Source organism: Oryzias melastigma, linkage group LG3 (assembly GCF_002922805.2).
Source record: "Oryzias melastigma strain HK-1 linkage group LG3, ASM292280v2, whole genome shotgun sequence".
NCBI classification, from domain to species: Eukaryota; Metazoa; Chordata; class Actinopteri; order Beloniformes; family Adrianichthyidae; genus Oryzias; species Oryzias melastigma.
The window spans coordinates 17,246,787-17,271,943 of record NC_050514.1 but is presented as its reverse complement, the minus strand read 5'-3'; the positions used below and the strand labels follow the sequence as shown (position 1 = coordinate 17,271,943).

General features: G+C 37.8%; 2 protein-coding genes across 6 annotated transcripts in view; one reads left to right on the top strand and one right to left on the bottom strand.

The window, feature by feature from the left end:
* Positions 1–9,448, top strand: part of sbf2 (SET binding factor 2) — an 87,263-nt gene extending 77,815 nt beyond the window's left edge. For 3 of the 5 annotated variants that reach the window (XM_024295213.2, XM_024295211.2, XM_024295214.2), the window contains 9 exons: positions 2,706–2,891; positions 3,885–4,011; positions 4,323–4,450; positions 4,522–4,746; positions 4,822–4,929; positions 5,007–5,200; positions 5,909–5,996; positions 6,068–6,199; positions 8,223–9,448. In XM_024295213.2, the coding sequence (XP_024150981.1) occupies positions 2,706–2,891; positions 3,885–4,011; positions 4,323–4,450; positions 4,522–4,746; positions 4,822–4,929; positions 5,007–5,200; positions 5,909–5,996; positions 6,068–6,199; positions 8,223–8,321 (1,287 nt within the window). In that variant the 3' untranslated portion in view covers positions 8,322–9,448. The remainder of the gene's footprint in view (positions 1–2,705; positions 2,892–3,884; positions 4,012–4,322; positions 4,451–4,521; positions 4,747–4,821; positions 4,930–5,006; positions 5,201–5,908; positions 5,997–6,067; positions 6,200–8,222) is intronic. The other 2 variants (XM_024295212.2, XM_024295215.2) reach the window with 2 other exon arrangements.
* Positions 9,449–15,017: 5,569 nt separating this feature from the next.
* Positions 15,018–23,764, bottom strand: swap70a (switching B cell complex subunit SWAP70a). Its single transcript, XM_024295399.2, has 12 exons — positions 23,584–23,764; positions 21,854–21,994; positions 20,905–21,078; positions 19,547–19,771; positions 19,164–19,310; positions 18,950–19,058; positions 18,686–18,867; positions 18,001–18,108; positions 17,563–17,729; positions 16,184–16,382; positions 15,671–15,767; positions 15,018–15,473 (listed from the first exon to the last, which is right to left on the bottom strand). The coding sequence occupies exons 1-12, from the start codon at positions 23,677–23,679 to the stop codon at positions 15,355–15,357; spliced, it is 1,764 nt and encodes a 587-aa protein (XP_024151167.1). The 5' UTR covers positions 23,680–23,764; the 3' UTR covers positions 15,018–15,354.
* Between the last annotated feature and the right edge of the window lie 1,393 nt (positions 23,765–25,157).

The window sequence follows — 25,157 nt, the reverse complement described above, 5'->3', positions numbered from 1 at the left end:
GCTTTTTCACAAGAGTTTAATCAATTTTGTTTGCAAGTTTTGTCATTCATAATGAGATTTTCTTTCCTTAGCCTTGATTAGCCTCTCACTGATGCATCTTCTCTCATTGCCATCTTCAGCACCCACTCTATCCCTTTTGGGGTCAAGGGTTGCTGGAGCCTATCTCAGCTAATAAGAGGCGAATGTCTTACACGTCTGTTGCAGGGCCACACACTTGCACAGCTAGGGGAAAAGTCACTAATTAACTTATGAGGGATGTTTTAGACTGTTGGAGGATGCCAGAGTCCTCTGGAGAAAACCCACAAATGCACAAGGAGAACATGCAAACTCCACACAGAAAGGCCCCAGCTGGGATTTGGGTCTTTTTTGCTGTGAGGCTAGACTGCTGACCACTACACCACTATGCAGCCTGCTTCACCCAGTTCATTTTCATTAAGTCTCATTTGAGGATTTGATCGATTTACAGAGTGAATTCTGTTCTTTTAAGATGCAAACTCACGTCTATTTTTTTAAGCGTCACAATTAAGATAAAACAAACATTTTATGATGCCAAAACCAGAGCAGTAAGAGTTGTTTACTTTCTGATACAAATGTGCACACAAGCAAGCAGCTGTGCAGAGAAGAACAACCTTTCAGGATTTTTTATTTTAAAAAAGCAACTCTTTCTTATTTAAATAAGCATAAATTATGACTTAAGAAAAACATCCTGCGGATTCAGACGAATAGCTGTGTTTTTGACAGTAGTTAGTTTATATAACTGTTCTGAAAAATCCTGTCGTGTCACACTTGATTGTTCCAGCCTCGTCCGCTGAGATCAAAAGCAGATACAAGCATCTTCACACATCTGAGGGGGCCATGTGTGAATCATAAATCTGCCATCGCTGTTTTTCCTGCTCATCTTGTAATCAGTTCTGTCACTTTGACCTGACATGCAGATATGCGGGAAATTTCTCATTCCTGTTCATTCCCAATCCCAGACGCTTGTGGTTTTGATTTTGTAGGTATGTAATCAAAGGCTCTGTTTGAATTCGGATCGATTGTTTGCATCTCAGTGTTTCGCTGCACGTCTGCTTTATGAGCTCATGTTTTCCATTCTGACCTGGGAAGGTCCATGGTTTTTTTTTTGTTGCAACAAGCGTACGTCCTTCAAATGTGTTTATGGGGATTTTGCAGCCCTGGGCTGCTGTTTAAAAGCACGGTTTGCAGATCTCTCTTGTGGGGCACGTGTTTGGCCCTGAGCATCCCTCTCCATAGGTTACCAGCCCCAACGTGCTAGGTTCTGATCAGCCGCACGGGCAAATGGACTCCACATGTTCCGAGTTCACAGCCCCATCGACACCCCACAGACAAGATGAAGAACGGCCTTTGCTGTCTTTCTTCTCTCTGTTTTTCAGGTCCTCTTTTCCTCCTTCGCCCATGCTTCAGTTTTATATCCGATTTACTGTCAGCTGCACTGGAGCTTCTTGGATGTTCCTGCAGACTCTTTTTCCTGCTCATTCCACACGCGTCAGGCCTCATTAGTCCTGTTTGTGGAGATGTAGACAGGCGAGCAGGCCAGCTGCGTAGCCTGCATCAACAAATGCCTCTCCACTTTGCTCTGTGGAGCGACATCAAGTGTGCCTGAAGTGTGCTTCAGGATTGCAAAAATCGAAGAGCGCTGTTCAGTCAGATGATAAATAATTTGCAGGGCCTGTTTGCATGTAGACAAAAGGCTGAGGGATCCTGACAGCATAAAAAACAGACTTTGTTAAACAGTAAATCATAGTCAAGCAGACCAAATCCTGCACAGTTGTTGTGAAACAGCTGCCGCTTTCTGTGATGATGAGACGTCCATTTTTTTATCCACAAATATCAGGATTTGTTTATCCCTCTTAAGAGATGTGTTAACAAAAAATAACTTGGAAATGTCAAATAAACCCTGTAGGTCACACAAAGACAAAAAAAAGTCCATAATTTTGAAATCCTCTTTAAATTACATCATCCATAAAAGGTTGACATTTTGAAGATTTTTTTTTCTTTTTATTGCTTTGATTTAACTTAGACAATCTAGACCTTGAGCAAGAAAGTTGCACATTCCAGTTTGTCCAGTTATGTCGATCTGGTCATTTTTTGTGTATTTGCTTCTATAATGATTGAATACCTGACAGAAATATTGAGATTCACTTCATGAAGGCCCACCCTGATTAAAATGGTGTTTTTTACATGTTCTTGTGGCATTTTTCTAATGATGGAGGACATATTTTAAAAACAATTCAGCTAAAAATTGCATTTCTGAGTATTTCTTAATTTAAATTGTTGCGAATTAAGAGCAGACAAAAGATGCAGTTTAAAAAATGGCGTATTTGTGACATAGAAAACACTCCGGGTGGGGTTGCTCTGCGTCACCCACAACTCGGGGAAGTTCTGATGAACTACTGCCGCTCTGCAGAAACTATATCCTAGAAAACAACCCCTTTTTTTGCTTTGTTTTGTTTGGTTACAGATGGCATAATTATATTTAAAAAAAAGACCTCAAGGAATGCTTTTAAAATAGTTGATGATCAAATGGGACTTTAAATCATGTTTATGTATACTTAAAACATTGTTGCATATATTAAAAAAAGATGGATTGCGGTGTCATGCAGAAACAAAACAATAAAATAAGATAAGATGTTAGCTTCATCTCTATTTGCTGTTTCTTAGGGATTTTTTTCCTCTCTGTGCAGGTGGTGTCTCTGGTGCAGCTGCTGAGCGATCCTTTCTACCGGACTCTGGAAGGCTTCCAGGTTCTCCTGGACAAAGAATGGTTCTCCTTCGGCCACAAATTCTGCCAAAGGAGTAACCTGAGTCCCAACAGTCAGGGCAGTGGCTTCACGCCCATTTTCCTGCAGTTCTTGGACTGCGTGCACCAGGTGATAACCCCACCCCTCATAGAACACACTCACATGTGCTGCGTGACTCCTCCTGCTCCCCTCCCTTAGTGACTTTCACTTCGTTCATAACTGTGTCTTGAGATCATGACATTCTTTAAAAAGCAGAAAAAGATCCTCATTAGCTCTGCAGTGATTTGGCTCCACATCTCTCAGCACTGGACACGTACTCTCAGCGGCACATTGCACCCGGGAGCGTGCAGCAGGGCTGCTGCCCATATGTCCCCCCCCCTGAAACCCCCTGATCAGCATTGAGCTGTCTGTGCTCGCGTGTTTCAGCATCTTTACTTTTCAGTGCGTGCCCAGAGCAGCATGTGGAAAATTGCAGTTTTGGGGATTGAGAGTCTTTAGGAAGGCTTGGGTGTGCTAAGGGATTTTAGGGGCGGGGGGGCGGTATGAATGAAGCTTTCACAGCTGAGAGCCAAAAAACTGTGTCCGTTCTGAAAGGCTAACTTGAGAGAATGCTGCGGGGTTTTTCTGTGCTCCTCCTGGGGCCCGGCAGCCTCACTCCCATGCACTGACATCAACACATAGTTTCTGCATTTGTCTTTTGAAAGTGTAGTTTTGGCACCAAAGACATTTTGGCGGGGGTCCTGGGGTCTGGAGGGTTATAAACAGAGGGAGATGTGATCGGACAAGAGCTCAAAATAGAAGAGCTTTATCTCCAAAACAGCTGTTGTTTTTGCCAGCAGACCCAGGTGGCCTCAAATATTCGGCGATCTTGCCGGCCACCTCACCCCCTCTGGATGGGAACAATGGAGCAGCAGTCATGCTGGCCCAGTCTCGACTGTGTCTGCCGGTGATGATATTCCTGACCTCTGCCCTCGCAGGACACCAGACGTCCTTTCCTGTTTCTGATTTATCCACAGGAGAAATGAGAAGCCAAAACACAAAGACACATCTCAGCTGTCGCACAGGCTCACTTTCCCTCTCAGCCTCCGGCTTTTACAGTCCCGTCTTTTCATGTCCCTGCAGATTTTGGAGCAATATCCCCTGGAGTTCGAGTTTAATCAGTATTATCTAAAGTTCCTGGCCTACCATCACATCTCTAACCGCTTCAAGAACTTCCTGTTGGACTCTGAATATGAGCGCTTGGAACACGGTCAGTGTCCTCGATTAAAGGTGTACATTTAACTCACTTTGGGAAAACAAATATTTACCATTTTTAAGGCTTTATTTGTTGAGAATAGGGTTTTTTCACCATATATGCAGATATTTTTTCTTTAAAATGAAGCAGCTGTGTCTTTTCTCATATTTGTCATGAAGAGTTAAAGGATTTTTATTTAATTTAACACAATATTGGTTTGTGAAGAAGTATGTTAGCTCTTTAGATTGAATGAAAATGGTTAAATTAGGGTTTTTTCTTTGCATTTTTTCCTAAAATGAACAGTCTGTCTTTGTTATTCATGGCAGGGCTGCTGTTTGACGATAAAGGTGATAAACAGACTCGCAAAGGCATCTGCATCTGGGATTGCATCAACAGGATGCACCGGAGGAGTCCTATCTTCTTCAACTTTCTCTACCTGCCGTCAGACAGCGACGTGAGTGTTCATCTTTTAGCTTGTTAGCATTTAGCTCCTACAAATTAATCACCACGCTTTCAAATTCACAGGCCGTCCTGAAGCCGTTTGTCGCCGTCTCGAGTCTGAGGAAATGGGACTTCTTCACTGATGAGACCCTGTCGACGGGACCGTGCTACGACTGGAAGATGATGGCCGTGAGGTCTGATGGTTCGGCGGAGGCGGACGCCATCGCCAACAGTAAGAGGAGGATAGTTTGGCCGTGTTACAGCAGCGTGAGCCACGCCCAGCCAGATGCAATCACCAAACTACTGGCTGTAAGTTTGCGTCCAGGATGGTGGTTTTAAAATCTTTGAACCGTCTGTGACTTTTCGTTCTTACTTGTGACGCAGGACATCGAGAAGCTGGAAGGCGAGCTGAACCAGACCCAGGAGAAGTGGCAGACCACTCTGGAAAGAGTCCGAATTAGCATACAGGAGGATCTCAAACAAGAAGAGAATGTATGTTTGAAAACATAACATGGATTTTTCCTTTTTTTATCACTCTTTCTCGTTTAACGTTTTCTCCTGCGTGTCAGCAGCTCCGTAAACAATCGGCCTCCATTTCCGGGCTGATCCCCACCCCCAACATCCAGCCTTTCCATCGGCGCTCCATGATGCACCTGCCGGAAAGCGGACTGGCCGACGACCACACCTCCTCCACAGCCAATGGTGTCAACCGCCGCGCCGCAACACTTTACAACCAGTTCACCCCCAAGAGCGAGGAGAACAGGTGGAGTGTGGAGGCAAAGGGAAAGCTCACAATTGATGCACTCTTAGCTTCCTCAGAGGGGCCGGCCCAGTGTTCCACGGTGATTTATCACTGTGGTATGCTGTGTGTCATGTTTGTGAGAAAAATCTGCACTCTCTTAAAGTTGAAGTGTGTAATTTTACAATAACTGAGAGGTTAAAGTACAGTCGCTTGGCTGCAATATCTGGATATTTTCTCTCAAACTTAACAGTCATTAAAATCCACTTTATAACAAATATTTGCAGATTTTTCTTTGGACATGCTCATCTTTTCTCATAACAAAGAATGCTATGACAGCTCTAAGAAGAAAATAAGATCAGAAGATTAAGGTTGTAAATAAAAAAAATATCTGAACACAGTGTAACTTTGTAAAAAGATTTCATACAATTTTGCTTCTTTTTTTAAAGTTTTTAAGCGTGTTTGTTAAAGTTTCAGAACGTTCAGTTCAGTTTATTTTCCGTTAGCTATGCGAGAGAAAAAACACATTGGAAAACAGATGCAAACATACAGAGAATGGGAGCCTAACTTGTCGAAACACGCCACTTGATCTTTGTCTAATTCTGTTTGTCTTTCAGACTTTCCAGTAAACAATGACACACTCTCTGCTAATGTTTTATCATTGCTAAGATTCAAAGCACGACAAAACAAAAACACTGAAATATTCCTGGATCTCACCGTTTTGCTTCTTAGGTCATACGAGGGGATCTTGTACAAACGCGGAGCGCTGTTGAAAGGATGGAAACCCCGCTGGTTTGTGCTGGACGTTACAAAGCATCAGGTGTGCAGCATTTATTTCATTAAGAAAACATTAAAAAAAAGGCTCAAAAGTTAAGGAAACTGCCTTCACAGATGAGATACTACGACACCGGCGAGGACACAAACTGCAGGGGTCACATCGATCTGGCTGAAGTGGAGTCTGCAATGATCGCCACACCTTCATTAGGAGCCCCCAAGCACATCAGCGAAAAGGCTTTCTTTGATGTAAGTATGATCTACTTAGACCTACTCCGAAAATAGAGTGAAATGAAAGTTAGTGGTTCAAACACACAGCTCTGTGGCCCACCAGTATTTTGTTTTAAACTGTCATCTCCTACTTTCACATTCCAGGCCTTTGTGATAAGAGGTTGTAATAGTTTGGAATGGAGTGTGCAGCTGGGGAACAGATGCTTAGTGACGTCATGAAAAGCTGAAGCACTTCTTCATTTGTGGAATACGTGACCTTTCATTAGGCTCATTTAAACACCGTTTGCTTGGCAGTCATGAGCTGAACCAAACACCTCACAGGTTCAACATTTAAAAAATCTAATTTTTGGAATGATAGGAAGGGGGGATATTGAGATTAATAATCTGTTTAATAATCTGTGTTCTGTTGTCTGAGTTGGACCCTAAATAAAAACAAATATGTTGGACTAAAAAACTCAATAATGATACTGAACAGCAGATTATTTGGAAAAAAATAACGTGATTAAATAAAAAATGTAGGTTTTTAACATACTTTATTTTTTGGAAACTATCATAACAGCTACTTAGGTAATCCTCCTTTTTTAGACCAAGAGGTTAAAAAAAAGCATCCTTCTAAAAAGTGCTGTAAAAGATTTAAATGCATCAAACCTATTACTTTTTACACCAGTATTTTTAAACATTTTCTGCCTGAAACATCCAAATATTTTTTTTTTTTGCTTTTTTCAAGTATAGTTGCATAATGGCAACATGTTTTAACCAAAATAAATAGAATTGAACTAAGCTATAATCATTTAGGTCACATACTTCCATCTGTATGTTTAATAATTATTATCAACAGATGGGTTCACCTAGTGATGCAAATATGCACCAAATCACTTTCCTTAATGTAGCATCTACTTGATTGCAAAAAAAATATATGAAAATTAATTCCAGCCATAGAGGGTTAATGGTTGCCTTAAATCTTGTGTTTGCAGCATTATTATACTTTTCATGCAAGGGAACCAGAAAAACATAAAGAAAATGAAAAGCTACATTCAAGATATTTATATTTAAAGACACACTCCAATGAAAATTGTTCTTGTAGCATTTTTCTCATGATGGAAGTAATTTGTAAAATAATTTAAGATAAAAACTGCATTTCTAAATATTTATTTATTGAAATAGTGTTGGATCAGATGAAAACCTGTGGTTTGAAAAAGCTTGGGTTTGTGATGCAGAAGCTGCCATATGTGGGGCCAAAGTCTCCAGTTTTGTAGCATCCACTTGCAGACAAATAGATCCATGAACATCTTTGTTTTCCTCGACTGAGCTGCTGTCTGGTTCTAAACTGTACGGCTGGATAGAAATGATATTTCTCGCTGCTCATTTGCTACGCTAATGTTAGCTGTGACTTTTGATTTATCTTTAAAGAAATAATATATAAACTATGTGAAAATGTAATTAATCAGATGAAGAAACATTTTGTGGACTAATTAAAATTATAAATGTGCATTTTTATTTAAACTATTTTTGTATTTCAGGGTAAGAAAAAGTGACAGAGAAATGAGAACAAAAAGTTGAACAATAAATAGCTTAAGTCAAATGTAATTAAAATAAAACCTGAAAATGATATAATTCTGCACACATCCATACACAGTTGCATAAACATCTATGCACAAATAAAAGTAAATTAAAAGCTTATTTACAAAGGAACATCTATGTGTACAGACTTGGGTAGTCTAATAAAATTTAAACCCATCAGAAATGTATTGACTTGTTCATTTTCAAGTAGATGAGAGATCAGAAATGTTGGAGGTTTGGAGGTTTTTAGGAACCCCAAGATATCACTTTTAAAGAAAATTTTCAAGATGAATAGAAAAAAATGTGCCGTTCTCTCCAGTGTTCTGAAATTCATTTATTTCAAAGCTTCTAACTTCACTGTAAAGTGCAGATTTGTGTCAGGACAATAAAAATATCTGCAAACTTTGAAAAATCTTGGAAAATCTGGATTCTTTTTTTTATTGTAACTCAACTCTTCTATTTGTATTTGATAATCCTCCAGCTAAAAACCAGCAAGAGAGTCTACAACTTCTGCGCGTCGGACGCTCAGAGCGCTCAGGTATGGATCGACAAGATCCAGAGCTGCATCTCCGACGCCTGAAAGCTGGAGTGAAAAGACACGTCACTCAGTCTGGGGCTGCATCGGTGTGTTGGGAGCACTTCAGTAAAAAAAAAAAAAAATGGTGGCTGATAGTGAAGGATCACCTCTCTTTAGCCGCCATCGTCAGCCAGAACATCAAACTGCTCGGCTGGGCTGCCAGCTCCCTCCGATGAAGTGAAGATAAGCTGAAGTTATTAGGGGAAAATGCACTACCAAGGAAATGTAATCCTACTTAGCTGTAAATACTTTAAAGCAATATCACTGACCAATTCAAAAACTGTGGCTTAACTTTTAAACATATAAAAAAAGAAAAAACAGCTTGAAAACCTTATTTTCTATCAAGTATTTTACTACATGGAAAAGTGATCGCTGCTTGATGAACATGCAAACCGCCAGAAACTCAGTTTGATGCACAACATTAAAAAGCTGTTTGCACTTGGCGCTAAAGTATGCACTCCTTATCAGAACTAGACGGTCTATAGAGATGCAGACAGCCAGCGTTAAGGCCTTCCTTTAGATGGTGACTCTTCCTCATGACAGATTTAATCAAAAGAATTTGCACAGTGACTTCAGAAATACATTTGTTTTCTATTTAAACATGTTTCCACTATTTTTGCTGAATGTTTATTGACTGTTGCATAACACATGTGACTAGTGTGATGTAAATTATTCTTTTTTTTAAATAAAAGCTTACCTGTGCAAGTGTGGTTGAGTTTTCTGCAAATATCTCTGACATTTCATTTATTTACTGTATGTGAAGAATATACTTTTCTAACATGGATTCAGATGTGAGTGAGTGTTTGTTTATTTGTTGGTGCAAAAACCTAAGTGGCCTGTTCAGTTTTTGTAATACTAAAAATGTTGTGGGTTTTTTTGTTGTTGTTGCTGTTCAGACAGGCTTTGTGTCCTTTAAGGGCTTTTTAAAGTTGTGTATCTGTTTCCTTTTTTCTGTTTAACTTTTTACAATCTGTACAGCTTCATTCCAAAAAAAAAAAGGAAAGAAGAAGCACATAAAACAATTCAAAGATGTTTGACAATTTTTTAAGTTCTTTTTATGTTCAAGTATCTTTGTACCATCTAGTGTTCCCACTAAACTTTTGGAAATAAATTAAATTTTACTTGAAATATCTCTTTCCTTGTGGTCATTGAGTACATTTTCAGGAAAGGTCCTTAAGTTAGCCTTTATATGAAAAAAGGTGAGCTTTTTTTTAAAAATAAAAGCTGGAAATAATTACAGGTATCAAGGGGGTAAAATTGCACTAAATTAAAGGTCCTTTAGAAAGCTGACAATTAAGTTGTTCTTTTTTACATTAACATAATGGCTATAATACTTCAAGTATGATTTCAAAAAGTCAAAATATTTACTCCTTTTTATGTTGAAATGCATAAATCTGACTAAAATATCAGTTTAAAAACATCAATTTAGTCTAAAATAGTGAAGATGTGTTTGAAAACGAAACTTTTTTGAGCCAAAGTTCATTTCTTTTAATTGTTTGTGCTAAAAAAAATAAATAAATAAATAAAATAAAATAAACCCCAGGAAGCTGAGGTCAGAGGAAGATCTTTTTAGGAGGGATGTGGTGACTGTTTCTCCCACAGTAGAGGTCTTGCAGCTGGCTGGTGCGGGCAGCAGGTGCAGATGTGCTGCCTGCAAACATCTGGGCCGATCATCTGCCATTCCTCTCCATATTTAGCCCACTTGCTTTGGGTACGGAGATTAGGGACTCAACTGGATGGATGTAGCGGATGTGATCTGGTTGGGATGAATGGAATGGCATGATCTGAATTTTTTTTCTTAGAAACAGCGGTTTCTCAACATCTGATAACCGTCTTCTTCACATCGCTGCACGCCTCTGATTGGACCAAACCAGATTTGAATGACCTTCGTAAGCATTTGAAGTGTTGTATAAGCATGACATGAGTTTGGCTAAATCACAGCCTCTACAATTGATGTCTCCACTAAGAACAAATTACTAACGAAAGCCTGTATTATCCATGCAAACAGCGAATTTCCTATGCATGAGGATCTTGTGTAACTTGGCTGCAATCTGAGTTCAATGATTAGCGCCTTACATAAACTACACATAAAAAGGATGATTTTTGGATTCAGCATTCTTGGAGTGCAGCTGCACCAAAAGCTATTTGTTTGATAGAAAAAAAAAGAAAAAAGTAAAACTTTGAAATATGCTGATTGGCCTTTCTGTCGACCCTAAAAACATACTTTAGTGACACATGATACTGATTTATTTCATTGCTCCTCTAAGTCCTATTATCCATGTAGTCCTCTGGCTGCAATGAATGCAAACTATGTGGAGCAGTTTCATTTCCTCTGCGTCTCAGCGATGTGGGCGATTAAATTGGAGGCTGCTGGGGGCCCCTCTGCGGGCACCTGCTCCGAAACTCAACCAAAACGCTGATCTCACCGGCTCACATCCCGCTGCTGGAATCAGCATGATGTCAGCTCCCAGCAGCACATGGGGGTCTACTTGATCCAGCTTATCCCAACGCAGCCCGCTCATCCATGAACGGAAAAGCTAAATTAAAGGTGTTATTTGGAGCTTTAGAAGATAGAAGAACAGGTTTCCTCACATCCGTTTTTTTTTTTTTTTAACAGATTCCCTCATGTTTTTTTTACTTGCCAGTGTAAGTGGCCCACTGTGTAGCTAAACCTGGAGTACGCTCAACTATGAGAAACACTCCAAGGTCACTGTCAGAAGTCAGAAGAAGAGAAAAAACACCAAGCATCTGCAAGTCATTTTTTTCCACACCATCCCATAAAATGTTCCAGTTTGGATAAGGATGTTTTAGCGGAGTCAGATGAATTGGTTCTGGACGTTAGGCTCTGGTTCGGACACATGGAGCAAGGGTGAGACGGCGAGAGATATTCTTATATTTGGAATGTGGAAGGCTTGTGCAATTTCGCCACGGAGATGAGAGACTTCCAATTCTGAGAAAAGTCTTGGGAGTGGCCAGAGGAAAAGGCTGAATTTGCATACCATTTAAGGAGATAAACACCTCAAAACAAAAGAAATAAACCCAGAAAAAAACAAATTGTGTCCTGCTTAAGTGTGTATCATCTAACCTGCTTCAGTGCAAAATCCTGCAAACAAAGAGGATCCTGAATATTTTTTTGGAAACTGAAATTGCATACTCGGTTGCAGCTCAGACATTTGGGCAGTCTGTCTCTGTGTCTGATCTTATCAGCAGCGCAGTGGCACACAGACATGTGCATGCTGTCAAATCAGTTGGACAAATGCAGGCTCTTATCTCATCTCATCTGCTCCATCAGCTCTGAACTTATCCTGAACCTTCCAGATCCCGTCTCCGCTGCAGAGCGCCACATCAAGTCAGGCCTTTTTCCCGGCAGGTGAGGACTTATTGTGCAGCCTGGCAGACTTCAGACAAACAAGTGCCCGCTGATGATGGTTTCACTCAGTTACAGTGTTCCCGGTACTGAAACACAAGGATCAGGGGGGGTGCAAAGGTGATGAGTACGTGTGAAAACATAGGCTCTTTGTTGCAGAGGGTGATTTGTTTTGACAGAGAGACCTCACTGCTGCGTGTCGTGTGCGTCAAGTGTTATCAAACTTGTTTAGATGTTACTGGAACAGTGAGGTCATACAATACAACATCTACAGACCTGCTTCTTTCTCCTTTTGACAGTCTCAACCTTCAAATCCAACTCTTTGTGTTGAAAGTGCACAGGTAAAAGATCTGCACTTTGCTTCTGTGTTCTTAAGATAACATTTCTGAGTACTTCTTTATTCAAATCATTGTGAAACAGGAACAGACGAAAAAATGAAAACATTTGCAAGTGTGAAATCGGACCTACAAAGACGGTCCACAAGCTCCACTTCATTCTGATGCATACACTTGTAGCAAAATAGATCCATGTACGTCTTCGTTTCCTCATCTGAGTTGGCACCTGGCTCAAAAAGGTACGACTGTATAGCTCCAAAATGTCTCTCTATTTTTGTTGCAGATGTAATTCTAGGTTGGAGGTGTGAGGGGCTGTAAGCTAGTGGGAGAGAGTGTAAACAGATGGATATCGGGAAGTGGGGGTGGGGTTACTCTGCGCCAACAGTTCTGCCAACAACTTAGAGGCAAATTTCTAATGAACTAGTGCAGCTCTGAGAAAACTGAAGAGAAAATTATGCAGGTTTTTAAAATTTTGGCTAAAAATTGCTTAGTTATTATAATTAAAACACCAATGGGAATGCTTTATCAGATTTATCAGAGCTGAAAGTTAAACTTGTGTGAATGTGCGTGTGATTGGGTGAATGGTCGGTATAAGTATGCACCATTTACCATTTGTTTTGTCATCTTGTGCTATTTACAAAAAAATCCTGATCCCAACCAAAACTTTTACATTTGTTCCTCTTTTTTTAAGCTTTCACCCTCAACTTTCCTCATCAATGGGGTGAATTTCATATAAAATCTTTGGAAAAACACAGTTTTTGTTATGGAATTTGCAGCTGAACTTTGGTGAATCTCAGTTTTTAGCAGAGATCAACAAGAGCTGCCTGATCTTTTCAGCCACCATATAAAATCAAAGCCATTTTTTCTCAAAAAGTACTCCTAAGTCAAGTTAATACATTAAAAAAAAAAGTCTAAATCTCTTTACTATGAGGAGGCCAAACATCCAGGAAGTTTGGCAAACAACATTTGGATTACTCAAGACTGGATTCAAATGTTTGACCTAATTTAATCCCTGTGGAAAAAACACAAACTGAGCATCAACCTCAAATCAGGATCCAAAGAGACCAGATGGATTTAAGAAAAAAAATGCCAAATTTTGAAACGTTTGGCCAGGAACCAAGCTAATAACTCACTTTGTGGCAGAACTTAAATCTCCTTTTCTGCAAACAGAATCTCTCTCATCTTCTGGCATCCATCAATCCTGACCATTGTGTGTGCTTTGAGGACGGAAGGTTTCTAAGAATCCACGATTGAGGTATTTTTAGAAAAACCTTGGAGTGGTCTGAGCACAGCAGAGCATCCTGCAGGCAAGCTATTAGACATTTTTGCAAAGAGACAAACACCAAAAAAAAAAAAAATCAGAGCTGTTGAATAATTTGCAAGTGTTCCGAAGTTTGTCAGCTTTGTTAAAAATTCACTAAATCTTCTGTTTTTATAGTTTCAACTTTGTCACTGTGGAAAAAACAGATACAGCTCATCCATTCTAAATGAAATCTAAAACTATTTCTGAATGAAGAACTAGAGGGATGAGTTCTACACTTATAAACTACCACTACAGTGTTCATGCAGGGTTGTTTTATTCTTATATGCTACACTTTTTAGGTTTTCTGAACGCCCTTGTGATATTCACCAGTCTCCCTCTTCATTTTCATTTGGGACAGTCCTGTTCCCATGGTGACACCTGGTGGACGGGTGAGGATGTTATTAAGGTTATACAAGGATTTAAAGGATGATGCAGAGACGAAAAATCAATCTAGTTATGAGAGTAACAGTGGTATTGATTGAAAATCACAGATACGAGCAAGTTGGTACAAAAGGTATAAATTTGATCGAGAAGTTATTTTGTCCCGTTGTGTTCTCTACTCTGTCTTTTTATGTACATGTGCAAAAATATTTAAACTTGAGTCAGTAACAATCGACTGAAGGTGAACCACATTGAAGTATGTGTGTTGTTTGCACTAAACATATAACAACAATTTTTTTCACAGCACTTCAAACAAATTAAAATTTAATGTTTTTAACCACAAATAAAAAAGACCAAAAAATATCAGGTTTTTATGTTTGAAGTTATTTTGTCCCATAGATTTTTTGTTTTTGTGCTTAAAATGAAAAGTGCCAACAAGAAAAAAATATATATTTTCATGTATAGTTTTAAATGCCAAATTAATAATAAAAATCTAGATCGTATGTGTTTAGATAAAAATTACATTACATACAACCGTTTGAGGCACCAAAATACACATTTATTGTATTTTATTGTCACAAGAAGGAAAAAGAGGAAACATTTGTTGTATCTGACCTCAACAACAAATAAAACATTGTTTACAAGTCCCAAAGCTCTAGTCTGAAGTCCAAAAAGCGTGTTTTTACTCTAACCACTTTTATTTTTTAACAAAACTACAAATATTCAGAAAGGAGTGAGATATTGATGCCTGAACGGGAACGAAATCTTAAAAATAAGTAAAAACCAAAGTGATGAAATAAAGTATTATAGAGACAGGGGTGCATTATGGAAGAATTTAGAAATAGAAATTATAAAGTCATAACTATTTTAGAAAAAAAAACCCAGCTAATTTCTTTTAGAATCAACTTTTTTTCTTTACAGACATTGATGGTTGCATTCAGAAGATAAGAGATGCTGGTTAAAAACAAAATAAGCTTTTTAAGCATAAAAATGTATCCTTTTGAAGCAGAAAACTATGATGTATTTGTCATGTCTGAGACATAGTAAGGTAAGTAAGGTAAATCTTAAAAAGTTAAGTCATTTCGGTTCATCAAAATGCTTGGGACGGTAGTAGTGTTAAAAAAATAGTTTCAAAGTCATTTAATGCATCATCCGTTAACAACACAGTGGATGAGTAACTGCAGGTTAAATGCTTTACATTATGTTTTCGCCCGTTTTTGTCTCAGATGCTGAGAAGGAGAGGTCTGACTGATTCTTTTCTTTTCTTAAAAGGCTAAAAGTGTAACAGAAAAGCAGCAGGCAACAACAGCATATTTAACTGCCATCAGATGATGGACAAGCATTTATTTAAAACAAAGTCTTCTTTCAAAATTAAAAAATAACAAATTTTATGTACCAAATGTACAAAGTAACTTATAAAAAAATCAGTCCTTTGATGTTCATGTTGCTCATTACGTTAATAAAGATGATTTATTTTACCACCACAGCTACTGTGGTACATTTTAACCCCTTCATGCCTGACTTTATTTACAATAAAATATTCTTTAATATGTTTTCTTTTCAAGGTGGTGCTAAATTAAGTAGATTTATTGGTACATTGTGAATTAGTGACAAGGGGTTAATAATCAAAGAAATCCTCCGTCCACGTGTTCACTGAGTCTGAGCTTCCTGCGCCTTACGCTGCTGCCAGAACTTCTTCCTCATCTCCAGCTCGGCGTCGGTGAACGACGCTGGACCCCAGTTAGTCATCCTCTGAGGTTCTTTGTGGCCTAAAGGGACACATGACAGATAGTTGAATGAAATTTAAGGGGAACTTTTCTGACCTACACACTGGAAATACTGAGGAAATCAAAAATAGATTTCCAATTTTGTCTGGTTTCACATCTTCATTTAAAAAAATAAATCTGACCTCAAACTTTTAGAGTTGGATTGCATCAAATTTCCAAACTGCTGTTGTTCCTGTTACCTGGCTGGATGAGGCGCACCAGACCCTCGTGCTTTGCCACCTTGTCTTTCCACGTCTTTGTCTTGGTAGATGCTCGCTCAAGCTTCTTCGACATCTCCTGTGCAGCAGAACAAAAAAAAATAAATGAGACAACCTTCAGCTGCATATTTTAACCCACTTAAATACATTTTGACAATGAAAGATGCAATAAAGAGATTTCCTCTTTTTTATCCCTTGACATTGTGGTCTAAAATCTTCATCTGTTACTAGTTTATCAGTCATAAAAAGTAGAACTTATACACCAAGGTAGATGTGCTACAAATGAAAAAGTAGTTTTGTTTTTGCAAGTTGGAATTTATTACTTTTTCACTTGATGTCAGTACTACTTCAATCAAAAGAAGAGGTAAAAATGTAGCTTGGATTCAAATTTATGATTAAATGTGTATTTAGAATAAGGTTTGAAAATGAAAAACAACCATTTTGTCACTCAGGAAACGTAAACCCACATGTGATGCTCCTGGCGGATGCTCTGACCTCATACTGCTCCAGCACGTCTTGCCGCTCCTTCTCCAGTCTCTGCAGCTGCTCTGCGGCCGCCTCCAGGTCTCTCTCCTTAGCTTGCTGCTCAGCAATCAGCTCCTTCTTCTCCGCCTCTGTCTGAAACAGCTCCTTCTGCTGCAGCAGGTGGAGCTGCTCCAGCTCTGCCCGCTTCGCTGCCTCCTCCTCCAGCAGCCTGTCGGTGACCACGCAGACTCTATGACTTCTTTTACTACAATTTAATATAATTTTAGTTTGCAAACAATATTGTAGAAAAGCCAAAAACTTGAATAATAATTAAAATTGAAATGAAACTTCTTGGTTCAAATTTTTAGAACAAACACCATTTTACCACAAAAACATGAGTGGGTTAGTATTATGGTTTGTTGTGCCTGAAAGAACATAAAAATATCAAAGATAAACAAACAAGCAGAAAATATAAAAATACTGAGGAACAAATCAAGGAAAATGTGAAGAGAAAACTTGAGCAGGCTGGAAATTCTTCTCAACTTATTGTTGGTGGATGTTCCTCCAAAATGACCTCCACATTCCAGTATCTGTCAGAAATGTGGAGGTCCACATGCTACTAACAAGTATGTAATACAGTATATTCATATAACTAATTAGAGTGTGTCTCATTTAATCTACTTTAGTCAGCAGAAACAAAACTTAATGTTTTAAGCCACTTTTTTTACAGAAATTGTTGACCATCATTCAAATTTCCAGTAATAAATCAGTTTAGTGTGTTTAATGCCATCAAGTTTAAGTAAAAAAAGACAGGAGAAAAAAGTATGCCACAGAAAATATATGCAATGTGTGAATATAAAAACTGTTTTTTTACGGGAGAAAAAAAAAGTGTCTTTATTTATTCTAAAATTTTGAACACAGCTTAAAATATACCTAAATGCTTTTATTTCCCCTTTGAAGCATTTCTCTCAAATATTTCAAAGTCCTAATAGTAAGTAAAGTAAAGTAGTAATAGTATTAATTTTTTTTTTTATATGTAAAAATAACTTTTTTCTAAGGATAGTATTCAGAAATGGTGGAACTGGGTGTGAGGTCATATGTGCAGACAACCAGCAGAGGGCAGCAAAACACATTCACTGCACCCTAGTCAGTCAGCAAGACCTAACAGACAAAATCACCTTAAGACAGAAAGAAGGGAAATTAGAAATTCTAATAAAATAATATCTACTAAAATAAATGTTTAGCACCCAATTTTCAAACCTAAATTCCTTTTTCTCAATTAATATATATGAAAAGTTTATAATTTCAAAGTTCGTCAATGAAATAAAAAGAATAGAGCAGGTCTGGCCTATAATATTTCAACTCAAGGCCTATAATGATTCATGGTTTTGCACATGTGTTCGTGAGACCTGGACTGGAGCTTTCTCATGGCCTCTTCATCCTGCTTGGCCTGCCTCTCGTCCTCTAAGGCCTCCTCCAGCAGGTGGTACATGTCCTCCAGCTCTCGGACGCGCTGCAGATACTGCTCCAGCTCGCTGGACTTCTGAGCCATCTGCTCCTCCATCTGCTGGCGCACCTGAAATAGTCACCACACACCCGTCACAAAAAGGCTGAAAGCAGAACATCAGATGCATCCTGATCATTGTTCTCTTTCACCTGTTAAAGTGATGCTAAATGGGTCTATTCCATAAACTATTGTGGCCACCTGTGAAGCAATTCATCTCCCACTTGGACAAAAACAGTTGAATATCATGGTGTTTATATTTTTGGATAACTGTGACTTCATCAGAAACTAAACATTAAACCAAGACGATGAGTCACCATAGGAAGTGGAGAACAGACGTCACCATTTTCTCTCTTTCCAGGTCCAGCCTGTAGCGATCCTGCAGGTCCAACTCCGTCTTCTTCCTCTGGAGTTCCTCTTGTGCTGCTTTGGCTGCAGCCTCCTCCATTTTCTGTAAAAGAGGTCAAGATTTGTCACTAATCTGCATAAAAGCACTTCAAAAACAACATTAGGCTTACAATGGTCATGCATGCCAGAGTGAGTTTTCAATGACATTTTAGGAACTGTATGTTTGCAGAGTTAAAGCAGCTGTCAGAGTAAAAGGAGAAGCGAAAGAGGAGCATCGATCTGATGTAGATCTTGAAAATCAAGTTTAAGCAGCTCGTCTTTTAGTAGAAACAGGTGGCCTTGCCTGATATGAACTGTGTTTGCATGGAGTTTTACTTCTCTTTTTGCTCTGACTGTTTTAATTAACTGTATCTGTGCACAGAATTTGCAATCTGTAAAAACAGGCAAACATCCTTTGAATCACATAGTAACTGTATAAAAAAAAAAAAATTACCATTTATGTATAAAAAACTTCCAGAAAGCGAAACCATTTGAATTTTTCTGTTGATTCTTTGTTTGAGCATCATCGTTGATGATAGTTTGATATATGACATAACAATAATCTAAAGTTACTTTTCTTTTGCTTTCTATGAAAAGTCAGAATAATGATTGTTTAGTTTTAGTAAATCTTATCAACTAACCATCCTCATGTCCTCCAGTTCTCTCTGTTTGCGTTCATTGGCTGCCTGGAGCTCCTTCATCCTCTCTGCCAGCTCCTCCTCTTCGGCGTGCTGTCTCTGCCGCGCCTCCCGGCGCCTCAGCCGGGCCTCGCGGTGAGGAGACGACAGCCCCATCCTGCACAGCTGGATGCACGACTGCACAGCTGACATGGAAGAAGGTGACAAGAGACTGACTTTAAGCAGAAGATTCAGACATTGCAGAGCTAAAGCAGATTCCTTAGGCACCTTGAATCCACTCCTGCCTCTTCTTCTTATCCGGCGCACGGATTTCAAAGCTTTTGTCAGCACACTTGATGATAAAAAGACATTTCTTCCCGTCTTTGTCATGCAGAGCCTTCATGTTAAATGTTAAAAAAGCATCCATCAATTTTGAGTACATTACTACAGGTATATTTCTTTTAAAATAAAGGAGTTGGATGAACTCCCCAAACATGCTTACCTCCACACAGCAGCTCTGGTCCAGAACAATTTCTCCTTTCTTCTCCAGCAGATCCTCAGATTCATAATAAGACAGTGCGGTGGGTCGAAGCACAAACCAGCGCTCCGACCAGTTCTTCCTTTTGTGGCCTTTCTTCACCATGTAGCCCTTAAAAAAAGACATTAGTACCAACAGAGTCATCATCACCAGAACACCTTCTTAATTCAACATGAATCATCAGTGAATTAGAAGAAACGGTTATTTGAAACTATTAGAAATGCTCTGGCTAACAATCCGGAATGTTAGCCAGCATCAAAACAAAGTATTTTAACAAGTTCATAAAGTAAATATATTTGTTGTTTTCTCATATGTTAAGTAGAAAGTACTAACTCTATATGCCTGACCTGCTTGAGCACGTCCAGTATGAGTTCAGTGAAGACATGGTTGATACCCATGGAGAGAGTCTGCGGGTTCACCTCCATGCAGAAGTACGTCATCCCCACCAGGTTGATGGTGTCCCAGGCGCTCAGGCAGCTCTTTGAAGTGAGCTTTGATTTGTACTCATCAAACTTCTCAGCATCCCACCCAATCCCCATCGCCTCTGTTAGCTTTCGCAGGAAATACTGGATCTAACGGGATAATGATTTATTGAATATAATTAAGCAATAGATCAAATAGAACAAACTGAAAACTTTATATTTGAAAATAACACAAGTTGGGTTGTTTTAAGCCCAACTCTGAGGCTAAAAAAAGATTTTTGTGGTTATTTTTAAATAAGAAAAAAAAAAAAAAAAAGGAAAAAAAAATGGGTTCAAATTAGCTCTAAAAAGTGACCAAAAAATATATCCTAACATAAATAACTCAAGATATGGGTTGAAAGAATAAATGTTTTAAGACTGAAGTCAAAGAGAGGACTTATAAGATTTTGAAATGATGCTATAAATTTGTGCTATTAGCTTCCTATTAAGCTGAAAACCTAAAAGAACGTTATTGAGAATGAATATATGTGATTTAAAGTGAGAGCTTTGAGGGTTCTCCTTTGTTCTTAAGAAAAAACGTACAAACTGTAGCGACAAACAAGCTAGTTAGTGTAGAAAGTCTTAGGACTTAAGCTCTAAAAAATAAAAAATAAAATGTGGTCAAATGCATGATAAGCTTCTGTGTACCTGGGGAGTTAATACCAAATACCAAAACAAATTTTAGGATGTGAAAAATAAAACATTGAAATGCTCTTCATGGAAGAGTGATCAGACCAGAAATGAAAAAGCTCCAGAGGTCAAATATTCTAACACTTGTTGTTTACATGTCTGCTTAAATCACAACAAATGAGATTCATTCAATTTGATAGAAATTAAATAAAAATTTAAAACAACTTAAAACTACTGAGAACACCCCTGTATTCTTACTGTGAGGCACGGTGGAGGAAGCATCATGAACAATTTTTTGGCACTTAGTTTGACTATCAATTGAAAGATTTGTAGAAACCTATTTTTTGTGTTTTTTCATATCATGCAAATTTACTAATTTTTGGTGCCAATGTCAAAAACTGAAAGACAAACTTTTTATTGCCAAAAATCTAAATAAATAAAAAAATTGCATAAAGTTGCTAAATCAAAGAATTAAACTTAGTTTTTTTTGCAGTAAAACAACAATAAATAAAATAAAATAATAAAAAAAAACTCTGTCTGATACCATCTTGTTTAGATTTTATGCACTGATGAGCATAAAAAAGCACAATCTGCAGTGTTTTAAACAGCCTCACCTCTTCAATGATGATGGTTAGTGGATATTTGTCTTCAGACAGGAAATTGAAAATGCACCACACTTTAAAAGCATCACTTTCAGAAATGGACAGATGCGGGGAGTGCATTTTTTTCTTGTAACATAACGTCCAGCACATCCGGTGGAACTCAGTTACATCGAAATCCTCCTGCACCTGTGAGAAACAAAAAAATCCCAACATTCACTGACCGTCAAGGCTGCACAGGTCAGCAGCACCAGAGCTGTGTGTTTACAAGTGCTTAACAGGGGGAGGGTGTTCGTCTCTTTTGACAAAAGTCTGCAGGATGTGAGAGGCAAACCTGATGGGATTAAAAGGCCTAATCGGAATTCAAGTCAGAGGCCACAGGAGGAAAACAAGCTCAAGAGCACCAAGTGAAGCTAAAGCAGCTTGATGATAACCAATGGAAGTTAATTCTGTAAAACTTAGACACACGTTTGTGTGGATGCTGAAAAATGTTTTTGATGTGACAAATATTGCATAAATGAAATACTACATTAAAAAATCAATGTTTCTCTTAGTGTAGAGTCAATGATTGGTCACCTTGATTTGAAGAAAGTGACTGCTACTTTAAATTAGTGTTAGTGACAGACTTCCAATTTAGTTTAGTGTTTTTTTCTTGTTTAAATCAACCACATAGCTTCAGATCAGAAGATATTTCTTTAAAAAAATCATAAAATTATCTTTTTAACCTAAACTTCTATTAAATATTTGACTTAATAGAAAAATAATGCCTCGCTACTTAGTCTTTATGCTTGTTATGACTTGATTTTAATTAACTTTAATCTTAATATGCAGTTCTCACACAAAATACTGCAACACAGTTTATTTGTTTTCTAGACTTCAATACTGAGCATGAACATAGTGGAATTTCAGAAAAAAGTGCTCATGAAAAACAATTTTGGCAGCAGATTAAAGTCCTTGCCCTCACCTTGTCCAGAATGAACCTGTTCAGGTACGGCATGTAGCCGTCACTGGACAGAGGCCCTTTGCCGTCGTCTTTGAAATGCTCCTCAAAGGTCACAGGGTCATGGGGGATCTTCATCACCGTGCAGAGGTTGTAAGACAGCACCTAATCACCATAACATGAGAATTAGACAAATTATGCACTCAAACCACAATAAAGGGTTCACACACACACAATGTATCTCAGAATACGAGTAAGGAGAGCTTTATTTTTAGCTTTGGGTGTGATGTAAATCATATTTCAGTTCTTGACCCTCCCTTTCAGACTAAAAGTCTCTCCGGTGTTTTGTGATATTAATCTCCACTTCTATTTGCATTTTACTGCTCAGTTGTGTGACATTGCAAAGGTCAAAGGCTACGCTCTGTTAACTTCAGCTTTAGCACATTTGCATGACAGGTTATCAGAGTAAAACCTCTTTTCAGCCACTTCTGAGCTTTCATACGTTGTGTTGTAACAGTCCTGGTGGCAAACATTCATATAGCTCTAAACTCATTTTTAAACAATTCAAACAAGTTTCTTTTAAGAGTTTTATAACCTTTTTCAAGCCTCTTCTAGCTGGTTTGCATATTTTATTCTGAACTCATGTTGCTGAACAACGAACTCTTGCTTCAGCTTTTAGCCTTTTTTAAATATGCACTGATATTGCACACAGCTAATAACTTAATATTTATTGAAAAACCTGTTTATAGTTTCATCTCCATCCGAGCTTTTCTCGTAACAGAAAAAAACTTTATACATTTGTGGACCTTAAGGTTTTAGAGTTTAGTTTAAGATTTTGAGTTCCTTAACTGTAAGTTTCCAACAACATTAGCCACAAGTTTGAGTTGTCAATATTTTGTAAATCTTTTGAAAAGAAACTAATTTTATTAATTTTTATGGCACCTTAAAACAGTAAAAATAACAGTTTCAATATTAAACAATTAAAGATAACACGTAAAAAACAATAAATCTAGACTGTGTCATACTTCCTGCTCAAGCTAATAACAGGATTTTCATAAACTTCCTGCTCACACAGATGCGCCAGGTGCTGGAACATTACAGTCTGAACGATGAAGAATTAATAACATTATTGATAAAATGTGGGGACTATTTTTCTGTTAATTTTGTATGTGTCCGTTATCTGTAACCAATTTCTAATCAATTCAAAAACATCCTATAAAAGAAGTTTAAATACTTCAAGATTAGTCCGATCACTGGGGATAATTGTTGATAGGATATAAAAAAAATTTTGTATATACTTTGCTATGTACAAGTTACAGGACAAGTCTGATCAAAACAAAGAAACAACTAATAAAATCACAAGTAAACATGGCTAATTTTCCAGAAATACCCTCACACTGTTTTAGTTTAGTTTACTTTACTTTATTTTATTTTTTGCTATATTAGAGCTGATAGAACAGATGAGGATACAGTCTACACTTTGCCAAAGCCGGCAAGCTTTAATTTTGAAAATTCTTTAAAAACAACATAAAATTTCCTGCTAACTTTAATGATGTCAACATTCAACAAGGACAAATATTACTTCAGAAAATAATATTTATTAACTAATTGTGTAACTGAAAAGAACATGATTAAGCATAACTGTAAAAATAAAACGTTATACATGAGCTCAAACTACATCACCAGCTCCAAAGAGACATTTTTAGGAACTAGAAATGACAATGGAAACAACTAGAAGCTGAAGCAAAACTGGCCTTTAGCTGAGACTTGGACACTTTCCCTCGATGATCCACGTCCAGGGCTGTGAAGGCGTGCCAGATGGACTTGAGGAGATCCTCTCGGAGCCACATCGTGTTCCTCCTGGAGTTTCCTTTCAGCTGGTCGCTCCTCAGACCAGCTCAGACTGCTGCGACCCACAGAGAAGAAGAGGGAAACTGATTTACCGCCTTCCTCTTTTGACAGGACCCACAATGATAGAGTTTATTGTGCAGAAGGCAGATGACATTTAGGAATTAACAGAATCTTTACAAACTATATCGATATATATATATATATATTATCATTATATAGTCATAAATGTTGTAATTAATGATGAATCTAGTTAGTAACAACTCATAATACTTCTTCCACCGTGCTCTAAAGTCACTAAAAATCCAGTTTTTGTGATTATTAGTGCTTTTACCTTTTTTTCCCATTCACTTTATTGCTCCATTGAACTATAGCCCTATTAGATAAATAAAATATTTTCTGGAGTGACTTAAGTTGAGTGGAAGCTGCACATTTCTATGGGAGGGAACCAGGGGCGGAGCTAAAGGGGGCCATCAAAAAGCTTTGCCCCCCTCATTATTAGTCCAAATATTGACAAAAATTAGGAAATCATCAACACAAGATCCTTTAAGGATTGCAAAAATGACTAAAGTAATGTTTTAAATGAAATAAAAACAACAATAATAAAACGTAGAAATAAGTATTTTTGATCCTGTCATTTGTAATGGACTCTGCTGTTATCATTTCCAGCCTTCTAGTCTCATTTCATAAATCAAATGTGACATAAGTGTGTTTTGTTTTCTATTTTTTTTAATCAATGCATTTATATCTGTAATAAGTTTGAAGTATTTTTGCTTTGTTGTGTATTTTTCACAATCTATGCTAGAAACAAATCAATCCCTGAAGGTAACGCAAACGATGAACACTTTTTACTTTTGTCCTACTTACCTGTGAAGTGGTTGAACTAAAACAATATGTGTTATGTGGAATATCTATGATATGTTTCCTCAAATTATAGTCAGCTTTTTTATTTTGATTTCCAAATGAAGACAGAAAAGTTTTTACTCATGAAGTTGAAACTGAAAATTAATTTTGTTCCTATCAAATCTTCAATACTTTGCAGGTAACCAATGTGTGCATCTTTTCTAGGTTTTGATGCATCTACTTTTTAGAATAAACTCCACGTGATCGAGCAATGAAATGCAAGGATTTCCTCAAGTCAAATGGGTGTTGTGAATAGAAAGGATCAGACCACATACAGATAAATCCTAGTCATTTTCATAAGTTGTAATACTTGCTTGCAGAAGTACAAACAGGATTTTATGAAAATGTGAAGACGGCATTTGAGACAGATCACTTTTAAGAACAACAAAAACAAAAAGTGAGCATCATAAACAATAGATGAACAAACAATGACTTCCTATTAGCAGTTACAAATCCATCGTCTTTGCCTTGAAGGAAATGTCCAGAAGCGACAAAAAAAATAATGTATGAATATCATTTGAATTAAGACAAAAGCATCCGAACACTCCCCTCTGGTAGAACCATTTCTCCACTGAAG

What these genes read in the sequence shown, in the direction of transcription:
- swap70a (XM_024295399.2), bottom strand. Translation starts at nt 23,679, where the DNA reads ATGTGGCTCCGAGAGGATCTCCTCAAGTCCATCTGGCACGCCTTCACA. An exon ending in ACCTGGAAAGAGAGAAAATG is followed by an intron (nt 17,730 to 18,000) that starts GTGACGTCTGTT and finishes TGACTATTTCAG; the next exon opens with GTGCGCCAGCAGATGGAGGA. An exon ending in GGTGCGCCTCATCCAGCCAG is followed by an intron (nt 15,474 to 15,670) that starts GTAACAGGAACA and finishes GTGTCCCTTTAG; the next exon opens with GCCACAAAGAACCTCAGAGG.